Source organism: Vicia villosa, unplaced genomic scaffold (assembly GCF_029867415.1).
Source record: "Vicia villosa cultivar HV-30 ecotype Madison, WI unplaced genomic scaffold, Vvil1.0 ctg.000986F_1_1, whole genome shotgun sequence".
Taxonomy (NCBI): domain Eukaryota; kingdom Viridiplantae; phylum Streptophyta; class Magnoliopsida; order Fabales; family Fabaceae; genus Vicia; species Vicia villosa.
This window is the reverse complement of record NW_026705443.1, coordinates 480,833-503,929: the sequence shown is the minus strand read 5'-3', so window position 1 is coordinate 503,929 and position 23,097 is coordinate 480,833. Positions and strand designations below refer to the sequence as shown.

General features: G+C 31.6%; 3 protein-coding genes across 3 annotated transcripts; 2 read left to right on the top strand and 1 right to left on the bottom strand.

The window, feature by feature from the left end:
• Nucleotides 1-278: 278 nt before the first annotated feature.
• On the top strand, nt 279-2,670 carry LOC131632692 (uncharacterized). The gene is made up of 3 exons (XM_058903427.1): nt 279-580; nt 2,067-2,262; nt 2,501-2,670. The coding sequence occupies exons 1-3, from the start codon at nt 451-453 to the stop codon at nt 2,595-2,597; spliced, it is 423 nt and encodes a 140-aa protein (XP_058759410.1). The 5' UTR covers nt 279-450; the 3' UTR covers nt 2,598-2,670.
• Nucleotides 2,671-3,637: 967 nt separating this feature from the next.
• On the top strand, nt 3,638-6,553 carry LOC131632690 (chlorophyll a-b binding protein CP26, chloroplastic-like). Its single transcript, XM_058903426.1, has 6 exons — nt 3,638-3,929; nt 4,391-4,475; nt 4,568-4,618; nt 5,319-5,439; nt 5,648-5,782; nt 6,181-6,553. Exons 1-6 carry the CDS (start codon nt 3,716-3,718, stop codon nt 6,439-6,441), a joined length of 867 nt encoding a protein of 288 aa, XP_058759409.1. The 5' UTR covers nt 3,638-3,715; the 3' UTR covers nt 6,442-6,553.
• Nucleotides 6,554-6,818: 265 nt separating this feature from the next.
• LOC131632681 (WPP domain-associated protein-like) lies at nt 6,819-11,056 on the bottom strand. The gene is made up of 6 exons (XM_058903419.1): nt 10,247-11,056; nt 10,037-10,072; nt 7,858-9,413; nt 7,401-7,527; nt 7,008-7,109; nt 6,819-6,893 (listed from the first exon to the last, which is right to left on the bottom strand). Exons 1-6 carry the CDS (start codon nt 10,958-10,960, stop codon nt 6,819-6,821), a joined length of 2,610 nt encoding a protein of 869 aa, XP_058759402.1. The 5' UTR covers nt 10,961-11,056.
• Nucleotides 11,057-23,097: the final 12,041 nt, after the last annotated feature.

Below are 23,097 nucleotides of genomic sequence, written 5' to 3'. Positions count from 1 at the left end.
ACTTTACTTTATTATACTGGATACAGATTATACTGTATACAGAGAAGGGTTAAAACGTGGTAATGAAGAATCAGGCTAAAAATATAATCTGCTTCAATCAGTCGCATCATTGATGTTAAACTTTAGACCTGTTGAACTTTAAACTTTAAACCTTAGAATTAGAAAAGTTATAACATTTTATCAAAATGTTAGACTTAAAATTTTAGGTATTTCATTTTTAATAGATTGATAATAAATAGATAGATAGAAATACAATATTTATTTTTGAAAAAAAGCAAAAACACAAATGCAAAAAAACTCATAGAAAACATGTAAAATTAATTTGAAAATCAACTACGACTCATTGTTTGGTGAGCACAGTGACAGTGTTAGAATCAGAGCAATCCAATCTTCTAGAACTTGGGTTTGCGTATATAATCAGAAAATACAGAAGAAAAATTGAAGAAAAAAATGAACGACGATGACAAGGGTTTGCTGTGGAAGCTTCCGGTGGTGAGGTCCAGCAGTTTCGGCAAAATGGGCCCCGGATTCGGCGTTGGTGCAGGCTGTGGCGTCGGATTCGGCCTTGGTCTTCTCGGAGGTAAAATTTAATTCTGGTAATCAACGAAAGTTTCAATTTTTTCATTGATACTTTTGTTAGAAAAAGCTTTCTTGTTTGATTATAGTTTATTTTCTAGTAATAATGAAAGTTTCAATTTTTGAATGACCCTTTTGTTAGAAAAAGTTTCTTGTTTGATTGTAGTTATGTTTGTTGGATTTGTTTTGATGGTTGAGTAGAAAAGTTAGGTGAATTGGCTATGACAATACTGAAAGAAACAGGGTGTGTATAGTAATAGATATGTAGTTTGATTGTTGATTATGGGGTGGTATTGTTAAATTTTAATGTTTGTTGACTATTTTACCCTAATCTTCATTTGCTTGAATATGGAATGGCTGTTGCTTAGTTGTTTGATAGTTCTATTTAGTTAGATCAATTTGTGAAAGATTGTGGTGCCATCACTTTTTAGGTGGATTTTTGCTTTCTGTCATGGTTTGTCATCCGCATTCGATAACAATGATTTAGATTGGGGCAAGGGATGTACTCATGTTCGTGTGGGTTTGGACAGTTCAATTTTGATTTGGTGGTTCATGTTTTGACTTTGTGTTTTCGACGGGCTTTGAAAAGTCGGATATAGATGTGTGAGACTGTAAATGGGGGAGGTAGATTGGCTTCTGTCATACAGTATTCTGTACTTGGTGTGTCATCGTGCGGATCACATGAATTGAAACCTAATCCAGCTCCAACAAGAGGAATGCCTTGTGATTTTGCCAATTTGTTCATATATTTTCAACGTGCTACGTGCTTCTGTTTTTGCTAAGTTGTGAACATAAACATATCTATTCTTGTGATTTGTATTTTGTCCATCGATGTTGATATGTGATGCTATGTTTGTTTGATTTGGTTTAGGCAGTCAGGGATGGTATGGATTTTTTTATTGGTTTCTTTTGTTGTTATTAGCAGTGTAGTTAAGATCAAGTGCTAAATTGTAAGGTTGCAAGATCGTAAGATCTTACGTGCTAAGGATGCCTGAGAATGCTACAATCAGAGAAAGATTGTTTCGTCCCCGGCAAGATCGAGCTCTTTTAAGCAAGATATTGTAAAAAAAAGTGTTGGGCTTTTTTTGTGCCTGTGTTAATTTTCGTGATTTTGTGTATGTGTGTCTATATGTATGAAATTACCATTTCCCCCTTCAGTAGAATCTTATGTGTCGTGCTAACAATCTGAGTTTTACGATCTTTCACAAGCTGACTGATCCTACTTAAGATCTCGTGCTTGACTACATTTGTCACTTGACTACATTTGTCAGCTTTGTTTCTACATTAGAATGTTGAACACTTACTATACACATGTTATTATTATTAAGTTGTGCTTAGATCACTATTATCGATGGCAGAAAGCCAAAAATACGCCATTTAGTTTTCCATATTTACTATTATAGTTGTTTTAAACAATTCTTTATCTCTACGAAGAATCAGTATTGTTTTATGATTCATAATTCTCATGCAATGTGCTTTTCATACTTTAGGAGTTGGTTTTGGTCCTGGAATTCCTGGCATGCAAGTTGGTTTTGGATTTGGAGCTGGATGTGGTGTTGGTTTAGGATTTGGTTATGGCATTGGGAAGGGAATTGCACAAGATGAGTATAGAAGGTACTCTAATGTCGGAAATCCTTTTCGTAGTTCCGGAAATCCTTTTCATGGTGCTAGAAGCGTTATTTCTGAGTAAGTAAATCGCATAATTTTCCTTATACTCTCCCTGTTTGGACTTTGGATAACCAATTTAGCTAATCGCTTATCATATACAGTAAGTGTTTGTGTACTATAAACACTAACACCAGACAAGACACTCTGTAATGTTGACACCGGTAATAGTTTGATGAAATAAATAAATTGAAAGCAATCACGTTTACGTCTCATTTTTATTTTTAACATAATTTTAACATTTTTGTGTTATTTTCAGAGATGATATTACTGCACTTGTGGATGACATTGTCATAAACACCAAAAAGCTTATCAAGGCAACATCAAGAGAAATTGACAAGTGGAGAAGATCATGAAATAATCCATTTTTTAATGTAAATTGTATTTAACTTATATCTTTACCGGTAATTTAGACTAAATTACGATAAACTTTTGGTGTGTCAACATAGTTGGGATTCCTCTATCGTTTTGCAACACTTTTGCACTCTGCATTTGTGTTGATAAAAAAACATGTCAAAGAATTGGAGTAGCACTACATGGTGAGATAGTATATTTATATATACTTTTGAATATTTTTTAATCAAACTTTGATATGTCCAAAAACATACTTTTGAATATTCTTATATGCAAAACATCTTGGTCATTGGATCAAAATCAGTTGGTCTGAATATGATTTTGTGAAGTTGGTATATTAACAGTTTGATTTCATTCTAACAATATAAGATTTTTATGACCACAAACAACTATGATCCATTGGAATGTGAGTTTTCTAGGGTTGTGATTTGTTCCATTTTTTATTAAAGTTACAAGTAAATAATTAATAATTAATGTATCCAATTTATATAAGATCATGATTGATTGCGGTTTAAAATCAACATTTGTTAAGAATTATAAGCTGTTCGATTTAGATACGGTGATTTAGATTTATCTCATTATTTTGAATTAAGATTGAACAATCATAAATTCCTCGACTACCGAAAAATCTTGTTTCTACTTTCTCGTATATATATCATTATTCAATAAATTTCAAACAAATTTCAAACTGTAAATTTAAAAGTCTTTTTTTTACCAAAGTGTAAATAAATGATGAAATGCTACTACAATTATGTGGTATCCATTATTTCTACAACTCTACAAAAAAAACAAGAGCCACAAATGAATGGCAGAAACAAATCCAAGAATAAGATAAAGCATGTTATCCAAACACAAGCACTCTCCAAACACAGAATCTCCACACATCAGCAGCATCATCTTACATGTATCACATACCAACCAATCAAATCCATACATAGGATTACACATCCACAATCCAAACCAATCAAAAACCATGATCATGAATCCCACGTGTCATGTCTACATCCACATAACCAAACATCATATATACAAACCACCTCTCTATCTTCACATTGTGAATTCAGCAACACATTAATTCATCAAAGTTGTTTTTCCTTGAGTTGAACATTCCATAATCATCATGGCTTCCATTGCTGCTTCAACTGCAGCTGCTTCACTTGGAATGTCGGAAATGCTTGGAACTCAGATTAAATTCAGTGGTGCAACAAGGTCTGCTTCAACTTCTTCATCTGCTTCTAGTTTTAAGGTTGTTGCTCTTTTCTCGAAGAAGAAGGCGGCTCCGGTGAAGCAGAAGGTGGTTGCGCCGGCCAACGAGGAACTCGCCAAGTGGTATGGTAAGTCACCAACCAGCAAACAATGTTATGCTATGTTTGTTCATTTGTTGTGTTTAATGTATAATGTAGTGTATGTTTGGTTTCACGTTTTTAGAATTGATTTTGAGTTAGTAGAATTGATTTTGACATGTTTGGTTGTTCTCAGTTATAATTGATTCTGCTTGAAGATAGAATTTGTAGTTTTTGAGTTTAAACGTGCATGTTTGGATTAAGACTTATTTTGGTGGAATTACGGTGTGCCGTTGTGAATTTGGCGAAAACTAGACTTTAGAACTACGACGAAATCATGATGCTACCATGTTTTTGTCAAATCCAGAATTAATCCAACCATGCAAGTAGAAAGAGTGTTTGGTTCTGCAGTTAGGAAATTTAATTTTAGTCAAAAGCTATAATTTCTAAACATACTGGAATTTGGAAATTAGTTGCTAAAACTGTTGGTTCTTGGTATAATTTCGTGGCAGGTCCCGACAGAAGGATCTTCTTGCCTGACGGTCTCTTGGACAGGTCCGAGATTCCCGAGTACTTGACCGGAGAAGTCCCCGGAGAGTATGTGACTTCTCTTTTGAAACCCTTTTAACTTTTATATTGAAATTTTGGTTCTTATTTTGCTTAATATGTTCTTATTTGTATCTATGCAGTTATGGTTATGATCCTTTCGGTCTAAGCAAGAAGCCTGAAGACTTTGCCAAGTATGTCTTATTCTTCAAAAAACCTAACCGCAATGGAAAAATCGAACTGTGACTAATAGTTTGTGACGATTCAATTCAGTTGTAAACTATTTGTCATAGTTCGGTTTTGTTTTTGGCTTTCTTAAGCAATACTAAGATTCATTTTTTTTTGTTCTATCGGATTTTGTTAATATTAGAAATTTTGTATGATTTAATTTACACAAAATAGTTTGTTTAGGAAAAGTACATTTCAATTCTTTTTGTATAGGTATTTCCGAAGTTCGGTTAGAAATTCTGATTCTGAATCACAGAATCGGTGCACCTAACTTCTATACCAGTTCGGTTTGGGACAAACGATTAACATTCAGTTCAACTACATCGGACCGTAATTGCAATGTGATTTAAAATCGCGGCTGCATTAATAAACGTTTCATATAATTTTTCTCATGTTTGTTAAGCTATTTTCATTAAAAATCAAAGTTTCAGAACACCAAAAATAATTTTTCATATAATGTAATAAAAAACCTTAACTTTAAGCGTCTCTCAACTGTGTATTTCAAGTCCTCTCAATCAAAATTCACGCAGCAATGCGCATTGCAGCAACTGCAATGATTGCAATAGGAACACCTCCAACCGCAATTCAAAATCATGCATGTGCTTGTGTTACATGGTTATGTAACATTAATTGTGTGGTAACGTTATGATGGACGGGTTAATGCAGATATCAGGGATATGAGTTGATTCATGCAAGATGGGCAATGCTCGGTGCTGCCGGATTCATCATTCCCGAGGCTTTCAACAAATATGGTGCTAACTGTGGTCCTGAGGCTGTTTGGTTCAAGGTATGCAAACTCTAAATTGAACTCCCACAATGTCAACATTAGAATTTAGAAAACATAGTCTTAAGTATTTTACTTCATGCACGATTTGTGTCTCGATTCGATATAAAGTTGAATCTCGACGTTATGAATCTCTAGCGTGTATCTATTCTGGACTTGATTCTACATTATAAGCCAATTTAATTCATTTTTCGTATTGAAATGAATGCAGACAGGAGCACTTCTTCTTGACGGAGGCACGTTGAACTACTTCGGAAAACCAATCCCCATCAACCTAATTCTCGCCGTTGTTGCTGAGGTTGTTCTCTTGGGAGGTGCTGAGTACTACAGAATCACCAATGGATTGGTATGTAAATTTCTCAATTTCACTATTTCTTCGCCGCCATTGTTAATATAGCGTATAATCATTAAACTTTTGTTATTCAATAAACATTAGTACTATACATTGAGTAAACAATCATTTTGGTTTTGTTCCGTAAGTACAACTCAAATGATAGCTACAGACACATTCGATGTATTGGTCGGGTTCGATCCCGCGATTTCCCCATTTCTGCACACTTAATTTGTGAAATTCTGGCCACTAGGCTAATTGACAAAAGAAACCATCATTTTAGTTCTTAAATGTTTGAGAGGTTGTCGCCATAATCTTTGATGTATCGAGATTAACTAACAAAAAACACATTCGACGATCAAACTAACAAAAATTGAACATTTGATTTACAAATTGTTACCTATTTTTGACAGGACTTAGAAGACAAGCTTCATCCAGGTGGTCCATTCGATCCGTTAGGTCTAGCAAACGATCCCGACCAAGCTGCAATCCTAAAAGTGAAGGAAATCAAGAATGGTAGACTTGCTATGTTTGCCATGCTTGGTTTCTTCATTCAAGCTTATGTCACAGGAGAAGGACCTGTTGAGAATTTCGCGAAACATCTCAGTGACCCTTTTGGCAACAATTTGCTCACTGTCATTGCTGGAAATGTTGAGAGGGCTCCAACTCTGTGATGAATCAAATCATTTTCATGCTTTTTTTTTAATCGAATCTTGAATGTGTACAATACATCTCACTGAAGGCATTTTGCTTTATTTAATCGAAGCAAACTCACTCTTCATTTTACTGCTTGATGATTAGTTCGGTTCATAATTTAGACTTTACATTCCTGAAATTTTTCCGATTTTCTTCATCCGATCAAATAAATTTTTACCTCAAAATCTAACTGGCAGAGCCGTCTCATGTTTTTATCATCCCTGCGTTGGCTCAGCGTAGTTTAACTGTGACAAAATAAATAGAAGTTCTATTTTACACCGTGAGCGACCGTGTCTTACGTGTCCTCAAAGACAGTCCTACTAACTAGAAATAATGTAGAACAACATGAATTTGTTTAAGTCGCCACACTTGCAACTTGAAAAGCTCCATTAGTCAGCGCTGTTTTTATCAACTCCAATATGTTCAAAACCTGTTGAAGGTTAGAACAGTTAAATCAAAAGGGAAAAAACTGAAAAAATTTGGTGTGAGAAATCCATAAACTTAACATGTTCAATAAAAATGATGTATGAGGGATGAAGAATACCTCAAAGTGCTGCTTCAAGGCTGGTGCATGTTGATGAAGAGTTGCATATATCTTCTCAAGTAATGTCACAAGTGCTTCCACTTGATCTCCAAGAAGATCAACCTATAGAAAAAAATTTGATATTTTAACACATATATTGTTGTGAACATATGGTTTTACAGTTTTTCTCTTTTCAAGTCACTTCGGCTGACAAAATATAAGATATCGTATAGTGTTAGATTTGCAATGTTCAGATAGCACTACTCTTTTATATAATGAATTTTTTTTCCGATAGGCCTTACTGATTAAAAACTTGATTATCAACTTAATGAGATAAAATTTACTAACTAAAGACACAACATCATATGATTAGGTTAGTACTAACTATATATTGTGTATGATTATGCTACAAACCTCAGCTTCAGCATTTTGGAGATTCTGACATCTACTAATGAAGGCCTTTTGGTAAAGTAACTCATTTCTTTTCAAACAAGCAACCATCTTAATAACTGAATCCACACAACATTTCATTTTTTCCAACCTATATGCATATTTTTCCAAGAAAATAATATAAGAATCATGCATTAAATAGTATGAATTCTGCAAATATCAGTCAATGATAGATGACATATGTAGATTTGGATTGTCTGACATCAAAATTTCACACATTCACGTAGTCAGCATATCAGTGACTGTTGGATCGAGATTGAACTGTCCATATTTAAAACTCATTTTTTAGATTTTTTTAAAAATAAAAAAATAATATTCGTTCGTTTTCTACACTGTCCAATCTCGATTCAAAGGCCTCTAATATACTGGTTGTGTATATGCATGAGATTGCAAGAGCAGACAATCCAAATCCGACACATACCTCATAGTTAACACCTCCAATTTCTGGTATACTGTTGCCTCAAATTCTACAAATGTTGTAGATTCAAAAGAAGACACCTTTAGTTGTTCTTGTTCATTATCAAATATTTGACAATGAAAACTTTTCGAGTCACGAAGACGATGTCCTAAACTTGTCCCTAACTCCTTTAGAAGTGCTTTACCTATACCTAATTGTTGCAAAACATTTTCCACCTTACTTGTTAGTGAGGAAAAGGTTTGTTCTTCCCCAGTTATCAAATCTTCAAATAGTTCATACTCGTGTAGGTCACCACGTTCTGAACCTAAGTCGAGTTGTTTGCTATGTTCTTTGATCTCAGAATGCGCACTTAACATTAGATTCTCCTCGGCTTCAAAACAACCTAGTAGAGACTCTAACAATATAATTGTCAAATTCTCGTGTCCTTGGAATTTTTGCACTTGATTTAATACCATAGCAGAGAAATTCTCTTGTATCTTGATGTTTTTTCTATGATGAGAATTTGAAACATTGACAAAAACTTCCAATGTTTCTTCAAACACAATTTGATCTATTTGTTCTCTTATTATATTTTCAACTTTGCAATTTGTCACCATGTTGTTGAGTTCTTCAATAGTTTTCTTAACCACAAGCATGCATATATCTTCCTTTATGGTTCCTTCTATTTCTTCTTCCAAATTTTCCTTAGCTAAGACAAATTCATGATTGAATTTGACATCCTTAATTGCCTCAAAAAAGACAAGAAAATTTGTGTCTTCTCTAATTCTCCTTTTGATTTTCTTTGTCTCAAATTTTTCATTCAACTCATTCATCATTTCTTTTAAGTAGCATTTATGTACATTCTCTTGTATTAGCTTCTCAAACTCAATCTCATCTTTTTGTGATAATAGCTTTTTCCTTCGGAGTGATTCTTTGTGATGAATTGCTTTTTTGTTGAAAAGAGATTCACCTTGTTTCTCATTCATCATTTCTTTTAAGTAGCATTTATGTACATTCTCTTGTATTAGCTTCTCAAATTCAATCTCATCTTGTGATGACAGCTTTTTCCTTGGAAGTGTTTCCTTGTGATGAATAGCTTTTTGGTTGAAAAGAGATTCACCTTGTTTCTCATTCCTTTTTATAAGATTATCAAATCTTTCACTTATAATATGGATTTGTTCTTTCATAATGCTTAGCTCCCTTCTTTTCCTTGACGACGACGCTTTTTTCTGATGTTTTATCCGAATTAGTTCTTCGTTCTTTTGTCGAATAATAAATTCGTGATTCTTGATGATCTTAGCGACCAAACTTTTCTTTTCATTCTCTTCCTCTTCTTGTAACTCTCCCTCCTTATGATCTCTTTCTTCCGCTTTGGGCGGAAATTTATGGAATGTTTCATGAGTTCCTTCTTCCGACGAAGACTTTGTCGGGGAAGAAAGGGCCGAAGAATCATATTCATCGGGAAATGAGTCATGCATAGCGACAAGTTCATTCTTTAAACTTGTAACCTCATTTATCAATTTGGACCAATGCTCTTGCCAACATTTGTGAACATGATTCTCATTCCTTCTAGCTTCTACCTTGTTGAAGTTGTGAGATTTTATATAAAAGAAAGTAAGAAAATAATAACAACTTCGAAGATTATTGATAATAACTTTACAAATGACTCCATACCAATCTCTAAAGTGTCTCAATTCTATATTAAGAACAAATAATAATCTTGATAAAAACAAAACAAAAAATTAATCTTTCAAGCCACTTTTATAAAAGATAGGACTAATTGCATATTTTGTAAAAGGCATGCTAAAATGATAAAAAAAAAATTATAGAATCTAAACTAAAAAACGGATATTTTATTAAAAAAAACATTTAACTTAAATTCCTTTTTTAAGAACTCGATATCTAGCTTTAGGGTGCGTTTGATTAGCAAATTATGAAATACTGGACAGAGCAGTACTAGACAGTACAGAACAGTACAGGATAACTTTTTTGTATTGTACTGTGTTTGATGGTTACTGGACTGGACAACATTTTTTTGATATATATAAAATATTAATATTATATTTATGAATTAAAATATTAAATAATAATAAAGAGAGAAAAAAATAATTTTTTTTGATTTTTTTTTTGATAATTAGTGCTTGATACAAAAAGTTGTCCCATGGTTTAGTGGGGGACAAGAAATTATGGTTTTGTCCAGTACCTTGCCAAATTTTTTGTCTAGTACCATGATTAGTTTCTGCATCAAACAGAGTACAAAAAAAGTTGTCCTGTCCAGTACCTCATTTTTTAGCAAATCAAACGCACCCTTAAGCATTCATCAAGCATTCATCAATCTATTAGCCAGTAAATTGTTTATCTAAAAATCTAATCATAAAGTATACCATAAATATTTTATAAAATTCCTACATACCTCAATATTCTCTTGGAACTCCTTCAAGAAACTATTAATCAATATAGAAATCATATCTTTTTCAATTTTCAACTTCCATTGCATTTCTTTTGGCCTCATCTCACATGAAAAAAGAGCACTTTGCATCTTATAAAAAGCAAGATCCATAGTTTGCTTCAATACATCAATATCCGAACCCATCTCTTCAATCTTTTTTGTGTCATTCACAACAACATTATGTGTTTGTGTTACCACATTTTCAACCATGTCAAGTTGTGGTTCAAGCCTTTGTTTAAATTTCAACATTTGTTGATCCATACTACTCCTCAACTCACCTAATTCACCATCATTCTTAACTTTGGTCTCACTAGTTGTTTGATTTTTCTTCAATCTTTGTGACAACTCTCTATCCTTCTCCGAAATAATCAATTCGGATTCATCTAGACGTCCTTGAAGACGATCCTTTATTTCTTTCAAGTCGTCGAGTAGTTTTTCGTGATTACTTTCGAGACAACTACTATCGGTCTCCGCGAGGACAATGGTTAGACACCCTTCAAGTTGCATCACTGCCAATTCATAAAATTTTGATATCTCATTCAATCTTTCAAGTACTCCGGTTTTTGTTTTCATTTTCTCTTGAGCTTTGTTCATGGCGCGATGAACTATAGACATCATTGTTGAATCTGTTAATGATACATCAAAATTTCCATCCATGTAATCGAAAATTTCATCCATTTCTTCACCAAAAATTCACAAGAGAGAATTAGTTGTAACTTTATTATGAACAAATATAATAATAATGGTAAATGCTAGGAAAATTTGTAAGTAATTTAGAATGTGACTTGATTAATTAGATTTGAAAATTTCACTAAAATTGGATATTTGAATTGATCTTTTCAATAGCTTTCTTGGGTAAGCACTTCTTAAGGCATTCTTTAAGGAAAATTGTATGTGACATTTGAAATACTTGTAGTTGTGGAGGCTAAGTACGGGAAGAGGTGTGAAAAGTAATATTTTAAACTATTGTTCAATAGGCATGAAACCCAAGCCTCTGCTGTTTTGAGGGCTAAGTGCATAAAGGGGTGTGAAAAGTAATATTTTTTAATTATTGTTCAATATGCATTTTGTTAATGTTAAGTTTATGTTTTGTTAACGTCAAGTTAATGTTAAGTTTATGCTTGCACGATGTAATTTTTATCTGTCCTAATAAATTTTTAAAAAATTAGTCAACTGGATTTTTCTATAAATTTGGTTGCACCTGCACTCCACATCTATTTTGAGAAAATTTGGTGTCAATCCCACCCCATACTGACTTTTTTCTAATAATTCAGTGTCACCCCTATTATACACCGGATTTAATTTTTTAAAAAAATGAATAATATACACTTTTAAAATAACGCTAAAAATGCATACTTTCTATTGGATATTTTTAAAATTTTGATAAAAATGTATGGTTACTATCAAATATTTTTTAAAGAAATGGTAAAAATGCATGCATTTGAAAAAACAGATAGTGAAGAATTTGTACTGATAGTTTCAAAAAATTCGGAAAAAGCATTAAGTTTTTTAGTTTTTTATAAAATCCGGTAGCTTAAATTTTATCGTTTTTATGTTTTAAAGTGAGGACCAGAGGATCATATGCCAGGATTGCTTCTAGGCAGCATGACCGAGCTGAAGTTGCTGCAATAAGGGCTCCGCGAATAGAGATGACATCGAGGAATCGCAAACCTAGGTGGAAGAGTAGTCCCAACCGGTTCTCACAAAAGGTGGATGGCAGAAGAGCAATTTCGTACCCTGCAGTACCCGGTGTAGAAGATCTAGACCTACTATTGGATGGACTAGAGATCCTAATGATGAGTCTTTTGTAGAGGATGTCCAGGCAGTAGTTGAGGATGACATGCAGTGGCAGAGACAAAGGTGCCACATCCTTCTAAGATGGTGCAAAATTCTGCTGAAGGTGCCCACCCCTAGTGCAAAGCTGAAGAAATTCTTGGATGCCTTGCCACGGGAGGTCATGGTGACTGTCGAAGAGTGCAACCTCATTTCACTGGTGGACTGTTCGCTAACGATGCTCGACGGTTAGCTACGTACATCATTTGTTAAGCAATAGCATAAGGAGACATCTTCATTCCATCATCCATTTGGTGAAATGATGTTTACCTTGGATGATGTCTCTGGTCTGTTCCATATTCCTTAGGTTGGTAGTTTCTTCATTGCTCCTCTTACAAACCAGCAGTTAGCTTGTATTACTGTTGTAAACGACTTAGGAGTTACTGAGGAGCAAGTGATAGAGGGGTTTAGGGTTAACAGGGGAGCTCACTTTCAACTATCTTGGCTCCGAGATAGGTATGGTGAGCTAGTGCGTCAGTCTATGTATGAGGCAGACGTTAGGTTATACTTGCTACATCCTGTAGGATGCACTATCTTAGCAGATAAGTCTCATGTATACGTGTATGCGAGGTATATGTAGTTGTTTAGTAGCCTTCCCCATGTTAGTTGGGCATGAGAATGTGTTACACTAACTATGTTGTATGCTGCACTTGGAGAGGTGTCTATCTTTGAGACTAGACAGCTTGCTAGTTATTTGAGTCTATTTCAAGTATGAATTTTTTGTTACTTATAAATTTGGTTCTTCTTTATGAAATTTCAAAATTTTCCTATGTTCTTGTACATTGTTGAATATACGAGCATTTCCCCTTCATTTGTGAGTGGAGGGTTCTTCTTATCATCTATGGCTCCACACTGGCCAAGAGATAGAAGTCTAGACATGCACTCCCGGGAGGCGTTGTGGAGTACAAGAGAAGGATTAATCTGCTGATTGTAGACAATGTCATATGGACACCCTTCACAGACCATAGAGTGCATAAGAAGTTTGATGACACTTCAATTTTTTCTAGCTATTGGCGATGGGAGACCTTAGTGGCTAGATTGTTACCTGAGGTGTATGCGACAGTTTGGATATGTCCATGACATCCCACGACCATTCCATGCAATTTTCTCTAAGGGCATTGATAGATGGTTTGTTACTCACGTTATCGTTTCTTCCCGTGCCTTTAGAGATCATACAGTGCATGTTCAGTTCTCTGCGTAGTGTGTGGATGGGTACTTGGAGTGGTAATTTACTGTATCATACCCTCACTCATCCCACTTATGCAGTATGGAGATGATGTTGGACCTTCTTATGCTGAGGGAACCTTTAGATGACATGTCGTCGTCTCCGCCGCCTCCACATGGTGTGGATGACGCTTAAAGTCTGCAAATGATAGTAGTCATTATGGATAACCTCATGGTTTTGATAAACTTATATGGTAACGTTTGTACTTTGACATCGCGAGCAGCACACTTAACCCGTGGGGGACCTATTTAGAAATTACTATTTTTTATATTATTTATATATTATATGTATTATTACTCAAATATTCGCACCACACATTTTATTAGTTAACCTTTTGTCACTTTCATTATTGTAGGATGAACATAACTTAACAGTAGACAAATAACATAACTTAACACATGATAATTAACATAAATTAACACAGGCGATTTCAAAACTTAACAAAACAATGACAAATAATAAAACCTAGACACTACTTGATGATTCTGGACAATTCAACATCTTGATTATGTCGTCAACAAATCTACATATTATTGCATCAAACTCAATTGGTCCCTTAGTTAGCCTATGATGATATGTTCTCCACATAACCTTCAAAACTTCATCACTCTTGAGTATGATTTTACTTCACCCTTTCATCAGTATCAATCCATGGTGCAAGAAACACGAAGAGTGAGACATGTGGTGTCCTCCGGGAGCCCAAACTCAACAGGAAGTTTCACCCCACTGAAATATACTTCTGCCTAAAACAAATAATGAGGCATTGTAATATGTTTTTCTCAACAACACAAGGTCCTTATTTATACAAGTTTGACTTCATTCAGTACCATACAAAACGATCGGTGCAATCACAGCCGTAATTGTCTACAAAATATCCACCCTTGATTGAACACTACCAATATTTTGCAGCTCCACAAAAAATATGGTATGTGTAGGAGCATTTTAAAAAAAAGGTACTTTTAAACTACTGGATTTTTCAATTTTCTACAAAAAAAAGTTCGGTAAACTAATGTGTTTTTTAAAAACCGGTAAGTTTTACCAAACACCGGATTTTCTTAAAAACCAGTATACCAGATTTTTTGAATATAGTATTGGATATTTTATTTTGTATTGAACATTTCACTTGCACTATCGGATTTTTCATCCGAACTTTTTGACAAAATTTTAACAAGGGTAATTTAGGTATTATGGAAAGATATGGAGGTGCCACGTCAGATTTAGGAAGTGGCGGGATAAATTCTTCAAATATTACCATCTTTATATGATTGGAACCCAAGTAATATGATGTGTGAAAAATTATTGAGTTTTTGTCTTGACACCATTCCAACTAAACCTGGCAATACCCTTCACCCCTTCCAATTTTTTATGTTGATCTAAATTTCCTTCTTATTGTTTACCCTCTCTCATTTTGACATTTAGCTAAAAAAATCATTATCTCTAAGAAGCAATAAAACACTAAAAGTCTGGTAGTTTATTTCTTAAAATTGATATAATGTTTTTATCGATTTTGCCAAAATCTTTGCATTTTTATCGGATTACTGAAAAATTGATATGAGTTTTTATCGGATTCTTAAAATTTTAGTATGATTTTTTACCAAAATTTTTGGAAAATCATATAAAGCACATATTGCCCGGACGTTTGTAAACTATTAACAACTTATCAAATATTTAGAAAATTTGGTAAACCGTATATTTTAGCCCCCTCGAAAAATCCAATAGTTCAATTAAGAATGCTATCCATATGTGGGCCTGAGATGGATGAATCTTCTAAAGATTTTACTCAGCTCTTCACCACTTATGTGGTATGTTTTACTTGCATGTTTTTTTTGTTATCTATGGCTTTAATTATTCATTCTTTCTTTTCTTTTGGTATATATTGTGAAAATTTTAAAAGATGTTTGGTATCTCTAGCATAAAGCATTCCTTCATTTTATGTTTTAATAGAAAGATATTTTTCTCCCGGACCGACGTTGTTACCATGGGCATAATTTATTGGGAAACATCATGGTATTATCGTTGTTAACATTCACTATGATACAACAAATAGGAAAAGAAGGAGGAAAGACAAATTGATTATGGATTGGAGGGGAGGAAACTAAAGGAACTAGAAATCGCCTTAAGTCATTTTTAGTATAAAACATAAATGTCCATTTATATTGAGATATGTGCGAAGCGGTGGTGATTGGAAGGTAACAATTAGATGTGGTGTTCACAATCATGAACTAGCTAAGGATTTAGTGGGTCATGATATATTAGGTTTTCTAAAACTCGAAGAAAGATTGTTTGTGAATGATATGACAAAATACTACATGCCACTGAGGTACATAGTGGCTGCTATGAAAGATAGTGATCCTGATATCCTGGTGAGCGTTATGCAAATCTATAAGGCATGACTTATATACCAGAAAATTAAGAGATTTCCATTGACGGAAATGTAAAATATGCTAAAATTAATTCATGATGAGAAATACATGTACTAGACTAGAAACATGGAGAAATCATATGTTATTGCTGATATGTTTTGGACACATTTTGATTCAGTGAGGTTGTTGAACATGATTCATTTGGTGCTAATTTTTTACTATACATATATACAAAACAAACAGGTGCCGACTTCCTCAAAAATGTAACTTTTCCTTCATCTTGACTAATGTTATTGTTGATATATGTTGTGACGTAACCTGATTCTGTGAAGTTGGTGAACATATTTCATATTGTGTTGATTGTTGACTGTATGTACAAAACGAACAGGCATCGGTTCCCACTACTTGATATTGTCTGTCTTACTTCAACGTAACATAGTTGACGTTTTTGATTGAATTTACCTATTTGAAACATTAAAGGGAGAAAAACTTCACATAGACACTGGAGAACTAAATGAATTGTTCAAATCCGAAAATTTGTTTTCCAAAGGTATAGTGACGAATCAGAAAGTTGCCTTGATGAAATGCCATGGAAATTGTGTGTATTATGGGTGTGTCTGGAGATGCATATCTAAGAGAACAATCGAATTTTCAGTGTGTGTCATTTCAGTCTGTGGAGTAGATAAAGTAAACCAAAAAAAAAGGTATCAAGATAAAATCTTTAAATTAAACTAGAGAACAAGTTTAGACCCAATTGAGCTTTATGATAATGAGCCACACATATTTTTGAAAGATCTAAATAAATTTCCTTAGGATGGTCATCATAGTTGTAAGTTTGTCAGAATGGGGAATATGTCAAATTTGTGTTATTTGAGTCAAAAAATGCTTGTATAAATATGAAATTTATGAATAAAAATAATACACAAATAAAATATGAAGAGAAAAATTAGTTTGTTAATAATTTAGACTATCACAAATATTTCTCTCTTTTGCTATTAGTGCATTTCCTTTACCCTTTATTTTCTTTGTACCATCAAAAAGTGGAACATTATAAAAATAGTTGGTTTGAAATATGAAATAATGAACTTTCTAATTAAAGTACAATTTGGTTAATTTTGAGGTTATTCTTACAGAATTTGTTCTTGAATTAGTTTACTAAATTAATTTTTCCATAACAATTGTCATTTTTGATTTATTCAAAAAATAATATAAGAATCAAACATTTTAAATTTTAAAACTTTCTTTTTAAATATATATTTATATTTATTCTATTTTGGAGGTTAGAAAACATAAACAATATATAAAAACATAAATCAAATATTTAATTAATTAATTTTTTTATAAATCAAATATTTTGGAGGTTAGAAAACATAAACAATATATAAGAACTTCGTTTTTATCACAATATTTAATTAATTAAATAAAATATTTTTTTGTGTAATTGTAAAGATTAATTCTTTGAATTCTGAAAAACTATAAAAAACTGCACACACAAAAAATCTCTCAAGAAAATTTAATATCGGATACCCGGAAATTTTATTTTAGGATAGATGGAATGTAATAAAGTTCCAACTACTATTTCTTACTTAAATCGGATAAATGGGCCATCACCATCATTCACAGCTTTATGCTTGGAATCTAGGTTGTTTTGCCTTTATGTTTTTTATCCTTTCTTTTTCCCACTTTTTATTATGGAGCAATATGTGAATGTAAATCCAAGCTTTCTACATATTCTATCAAAAAGAGATGCTCTTTCAAGTTGATGTTGACCTAACCAATAGCATTCTAAAAGATTCACTTTGTTTAATGGTTAGCTTATGCACCAACTCACACACATGCAATGCAATGTCCCCTACATAGACAAATGAAAACTTCCAAATAAACTTTCTCAAAGTAAGATAACTAGTCATCTTGCATTTTGTATTGCTTCAAACAAAAACAGCAGCATGTGAGGATTGAATCAGAGGTGGTCATAGCTTCTTATTTTTTTTTTACCATTTGGGTTATTTGTTATGGAACTCCAATACTCACTCTTCCGTATATGAGTAGCTCTAGGTTACATTCTCACGTTTAAGATTTTCTCTTTGTAATTCCTTTATTTTATGTTCCTATTTGTCGCAAGGCGTGTTTGGATACATTTTGGGAACATGTTATTCATAGCAAAGAGTTTTCAGAATTCAAATACCTACATGACTTTGCTAAGGATGTTTTATTTGATATATTTAACCATGCATGTCTGTGAAGAAAGAGACATCTGTGAATTTCTTGACTGACCAACAGGAGGGGAGATCGACTTTTAGGCCAGCAGATATTCTGGTGTATGGATGTGTAGGAGGGAAACATGCATGTGTAGATTTGACAAGAGGTTTTATTGTGGGACAGACAGTTCTCAAAACTGCTTCATGTAAAGTGGTCAAACATGAGAAAACATGTTCTGGCAATCAGCATGCTTTTATACCATTTGCCTTTGACCCTTTTGGTTAGCATAAAAAGCGGTGGATCTTTCACCAAGAGTACAAAGGTTCATGCATAGCAATGTTGTGTCACCTATGAGAATGAATATAATTTTTAAGAGGATTAATTTTGTCATCTAAAAAGGAGTAGTAGCGCAGTTTACTACCCATTTGCCTGATATTTTTGTCTAATCTTGATTTTTAATGTGATCTTTTGAAAAATTTATATATTCAACAACTCAAAAATTTGAATAATGTAGACTTTAATACAATTTCAATAATTTGAATACCAAAACATTGTTTATGAGATCTCAGATTAATAATAAAAATGTAATATTATAAGGCTTAAATGTACTTTTGGTCCCTGTAAGTTAGCGAGTTTTTGATTTTCGTCCTTATAAGTTTTTTTGTCTGAGTCCATATATCTTACTTTTTGTTTGCGGATTAGTCTCTAAAGCCAAAATCCGTAAGAAAATCCGCATGTTTTCTGTGGATTTTCTTCCGAATTTTGATTTTAGAGACTAAAACGAACGTGAAAATGAAATATAGGGACTCAGACAAAAAAAAATTACAAGCTAGGATGAAAATCAAAAAACCGCTTAATTACAATGATCAAAATTGCATTTAAGCCATATTAATTATAATTAGTAAAATACTTGTGCGGCGCACTAGTACTAGCGCCATATGTATCTATGATAAAATATTTATCAAATATATACGTTTCATAAATCCTTTAAATAAATCAAAATTTAATTTCAGTAGTAAAGGACTACAAAAAAAATTATTAAAATTGTATTAAATTTCATTTACTAAAACTAACTAAAAAAAATCAAACCAGATTTACACATTGTTGGATAACTAAAAAAAATCAAAACCAAATTTACACGAAAAGTAAATTATAAAATTATTATAAAAATATTTTTAATCAGATTATAAATAACACATTTTTCTCTTACGTATTTAAATCAGTAGTACAATTTTTTCATATTTAAATGAGCACACAGTCGTATTAAATATTTTAGAGAGAGTATGTTGTTTATTATAAATTCTATAAAAATCAAAAAAAATTATTTAAAAAATAGATTTACACATTATTGGATAACTAAAAAAATTCAAAATCATATTTACACTAAAATTGAATTGCAAAACTATTGTAAAAACATTGTTAATCAGTTTAATTATAAATAACACATTTTTCTCATATCTAAATTAGTGGTACAATTTTTTTGGTATTTGGATAAAGTAGCATACTTTTTCTGGTGAATTATTTTATTTTTGTGCTAGCATCCATTACATAAAAATGATATTCCAATCAACAACATGGAACAATAGAAACTATTAAAATCGCATTATCTTTCACTATCTAAAACTAATTTTAAAAAAAAATAAAACAAATTTATAAATTGATCTAGAAACACTTTTAATTTAGAGAGAAAAAAACATTTTGGAAATGTGAAAAACGATAGAATAAAGCATGATAAAAAAACATTTTAGATTGAAGAGCAATATTTTATATTATTCTATATTGCTACACAAAAAATAATAATATTTTATATAATGACAAAAAATACAATTATTTATTTTTTATATCTAATTTCAAAGTTTACTTTTATAAAATAAAACTCCTAAGTTTTTTTATTAAAAAATAGATAAATAAAATTATGTGTTTATTTTGAATCTTTATTTTTTTTCCATCTTTTAGTTTTTCTACAATTTTTATTTTTTTAATGAAGGCAATTCATTGAATAGACAATCTCAAATTTTTAGTTAAATAAAAAAGAAAAATATTAAAAATTAGAAATAATATGAATGAAATCAGTTTGGTGTCATCTGAGCCCTAAACTCTAAAATAATAATGTTGTGGAATGTAAAAAGAATATCAATTAAGAAAGAACGGTAAATGAACAAAATATAAATGTTTCCATACGTTAATGTAGAATTTATCATATGAGAAAACTTAGGTACAATTTCTTAGGTGTTGTTTTTACTATTTTTCAATAAAAATATGATAAGCGTATAATTTTCTTCTACACATATACAATTTCCTTCTATTTTCACTCCATAAACAATATTTAAGTACATTTGTAATATTTTTATTGAAAAATAGTTAAAACCACACCTAAAGAATTGTATCTGAGTTTTCTCCTTAATCCTATTGAAGATGGTTAAAAGTATTGTTACAATTAATTAGAAAAAAAAAACTCAAAATGACTCAGTAAACCAAAATTGAATTCACTTATGAAGACGACATTACCTTTTAGACGAATACTTGGCTACAACAAACATGCTTTGGCTCCATGTGCACTATGCACATTGATTTTCCATCCACCGTCACGTGTCAACTTGTCGCCGCTGCAAGTGGCAGCCCTTCTCTTCCTCCCTTTCAATGTCAAATTTCTATATTTCTTGGTCTTGTTTGGACTATTCCTCAAAAGAACAATGCCCTAATCAATCAAAACCTCAAAAAAAAACATTTGCACTTGCTCTCAAAGTGAACAGCAATTTCTTTCAAATTACTGTTTCTTAGCTCCGTCAACCGTGCATAAAGGGTGACAAAATGGCTATCTTAATCCCTGAAGATGAATACTTGGCCTGTATCGAAGCGTGTAAACATAACTTACATGGTCGAGTCATTTGGCCAAAAGGGTCAACGTTGTTGACTGTTGTTGCCTCAAAGAACAAGCTATCTCCTTTATGAAAGAATCTCGAACGTTGGGGGATCACATCGCTAGGGAAAGCTTTTTATGAGTTTTCATTCTCATGGCTTAAATATGCCAGGCTAGTTAGGGCTTCTGCTTCGTTGAATCTCAATATCGGTTCTCTCAAACTCTTTCCATGGGCGAAGAACCTAAATCCTAATTTGCAGAAGTTATCTACCCCTCTTAGGTTTGGATTAGGCTATTCAGGCTATCTCAAGAATATTGGCACCCTAAAATTCTTCTTGCCATTGCTAGTAGCATAATTTCACCAAATGTTATTTAAAACCAGAGATATTGAATGTATTACAATAGAGTTTTTTTTATGATCCGACCCTAAAAAACCTGAGTTTTATAAAGATAGGCTCGTTTAGGGTCGGATAGACAGTTTTAACAGCTTTAATATACCTACTGAAATGACATGCAAGAAATACTGAGAACACAATGTAACAAAAGTTAAAAATAAAGTATGATTTAGCTTACATAAATTTAGGCCGGTCAGAATTTTTAAATAGAAAAAATTTAAATTTTTTATTAGTTTGTTTAGTTATAAAAAAATCTTTTAAATTTATCAAATCGTCATATTTAAATAAATATTAATAATGTTATAGTAATTATTATTATTATTATTATTATTATTATTATTATTAAATTGTATTTTATATTTTAAATTAAGACATATATTTGCTAACCTTATAGTAATTAACTTTGTTGACCTACATTCATTTTTTGTACATTTAAATATATTATTATAAATTAAAAATGAGATATTTTATTTCATATAATCTAATTTTATAAAAATGTTAAGTTAAATAAAATAAATAATGTTTAATTGTCTTAAAAATTTATTATAAAAATAAGTTAAAAATATCTTATGAACAATATCATAAATATTTTTTAAAATTCTCTCAAACTCTTCATTGTTTTTTTTAGTTCATTAGTTTATTTAAATTTCTTATGACAAGCTACAAATCAAAATCACACTTAAGTATGTAGGCCCGGCATATATTCATACCCCTAATTGTCATATTACTTTTTTAGTTTTTAGTTCAAAATGAAAATAATTGATAACCATATCTATTGTATTCTTGTTGTGTTTCAAATATGTTAGTTATGGACAATAACTTTTTGGAGAAAAATATAATAACTTCTCATTGTTAATAATAACTTCTTCTTATTAAAAAATATCAAAATTTGAAAATTATATATGTTAATCTTATTTCTTTTAATGTTAATCATCTACAATTTTTATACATTTTAAAATATATATATATATATATATATATATATATATATATATATATATATATATATATATATATATATATATATATATATATATATATATATAATAAATGATCTTTTATTTCACATTGAAACATTAAAATAAATTTTTGTTTTTAGTATTTCACATGGATTGACAAAAACGAAATCGATATGTCAGATCCATGGGGCAATAATAGTATTGGTGGTACCATTATTTTAAATTTATATGTTTGCTTCCTCCCTTGTTTGTTGGTTGTTGCACCTTTATTACCCAACAGAAATGAGAGAATGGTGGGGAATATTTTTAGCCACATGTACTACCTCAAAATCAAATTAATGTGCTTATATGATTAATCTTAATCATTCATTATTTGGCCTCCAAGTTTGGTCCCAAAGAAGATTATGGAGGCTATTTCTTTTTTTTCAAACTTTCAATATATATATATATATATATATATATATATATATATATATATATATATATATATATATATATATATATATAAAATTAAATAAAAAAAACTAATTCACTATTCTTAGAAATCATACACTTCTAAATTTATCCTTTTCAGATATATGTACTGTACGGTGAATTTAACTATGCATTGTAAGAATTGGTAAATGTAAGAAAAGAGAGAAACACAACTTTTAAAATTTCTTTTGTTAAAAAGGCAGAATGGTATACCATCCTCCTTTTTTTTCATTGATGGCGTGGACAGTGTGTAAAAAAGTGATACATGACACTTTGTGCCTATAAGGAAGAAAGAGATTCCTCTTGTCTATGTAAATTATCATAAAAGTTGTAAACAAGAGTTTTGAGTAAAATTCTTCTCAAACCTTTTAAGAGTAAAAAATTAATTCTTTAAAACTAGATGAGGATATGTAATTTATTAAGGGCCATCTTAAAATATCAAACTTGCCCACAAAACTTATTAGAGTTGCCTTTTAGAGGTTTATTATCCATAGTAATCAAAATCGG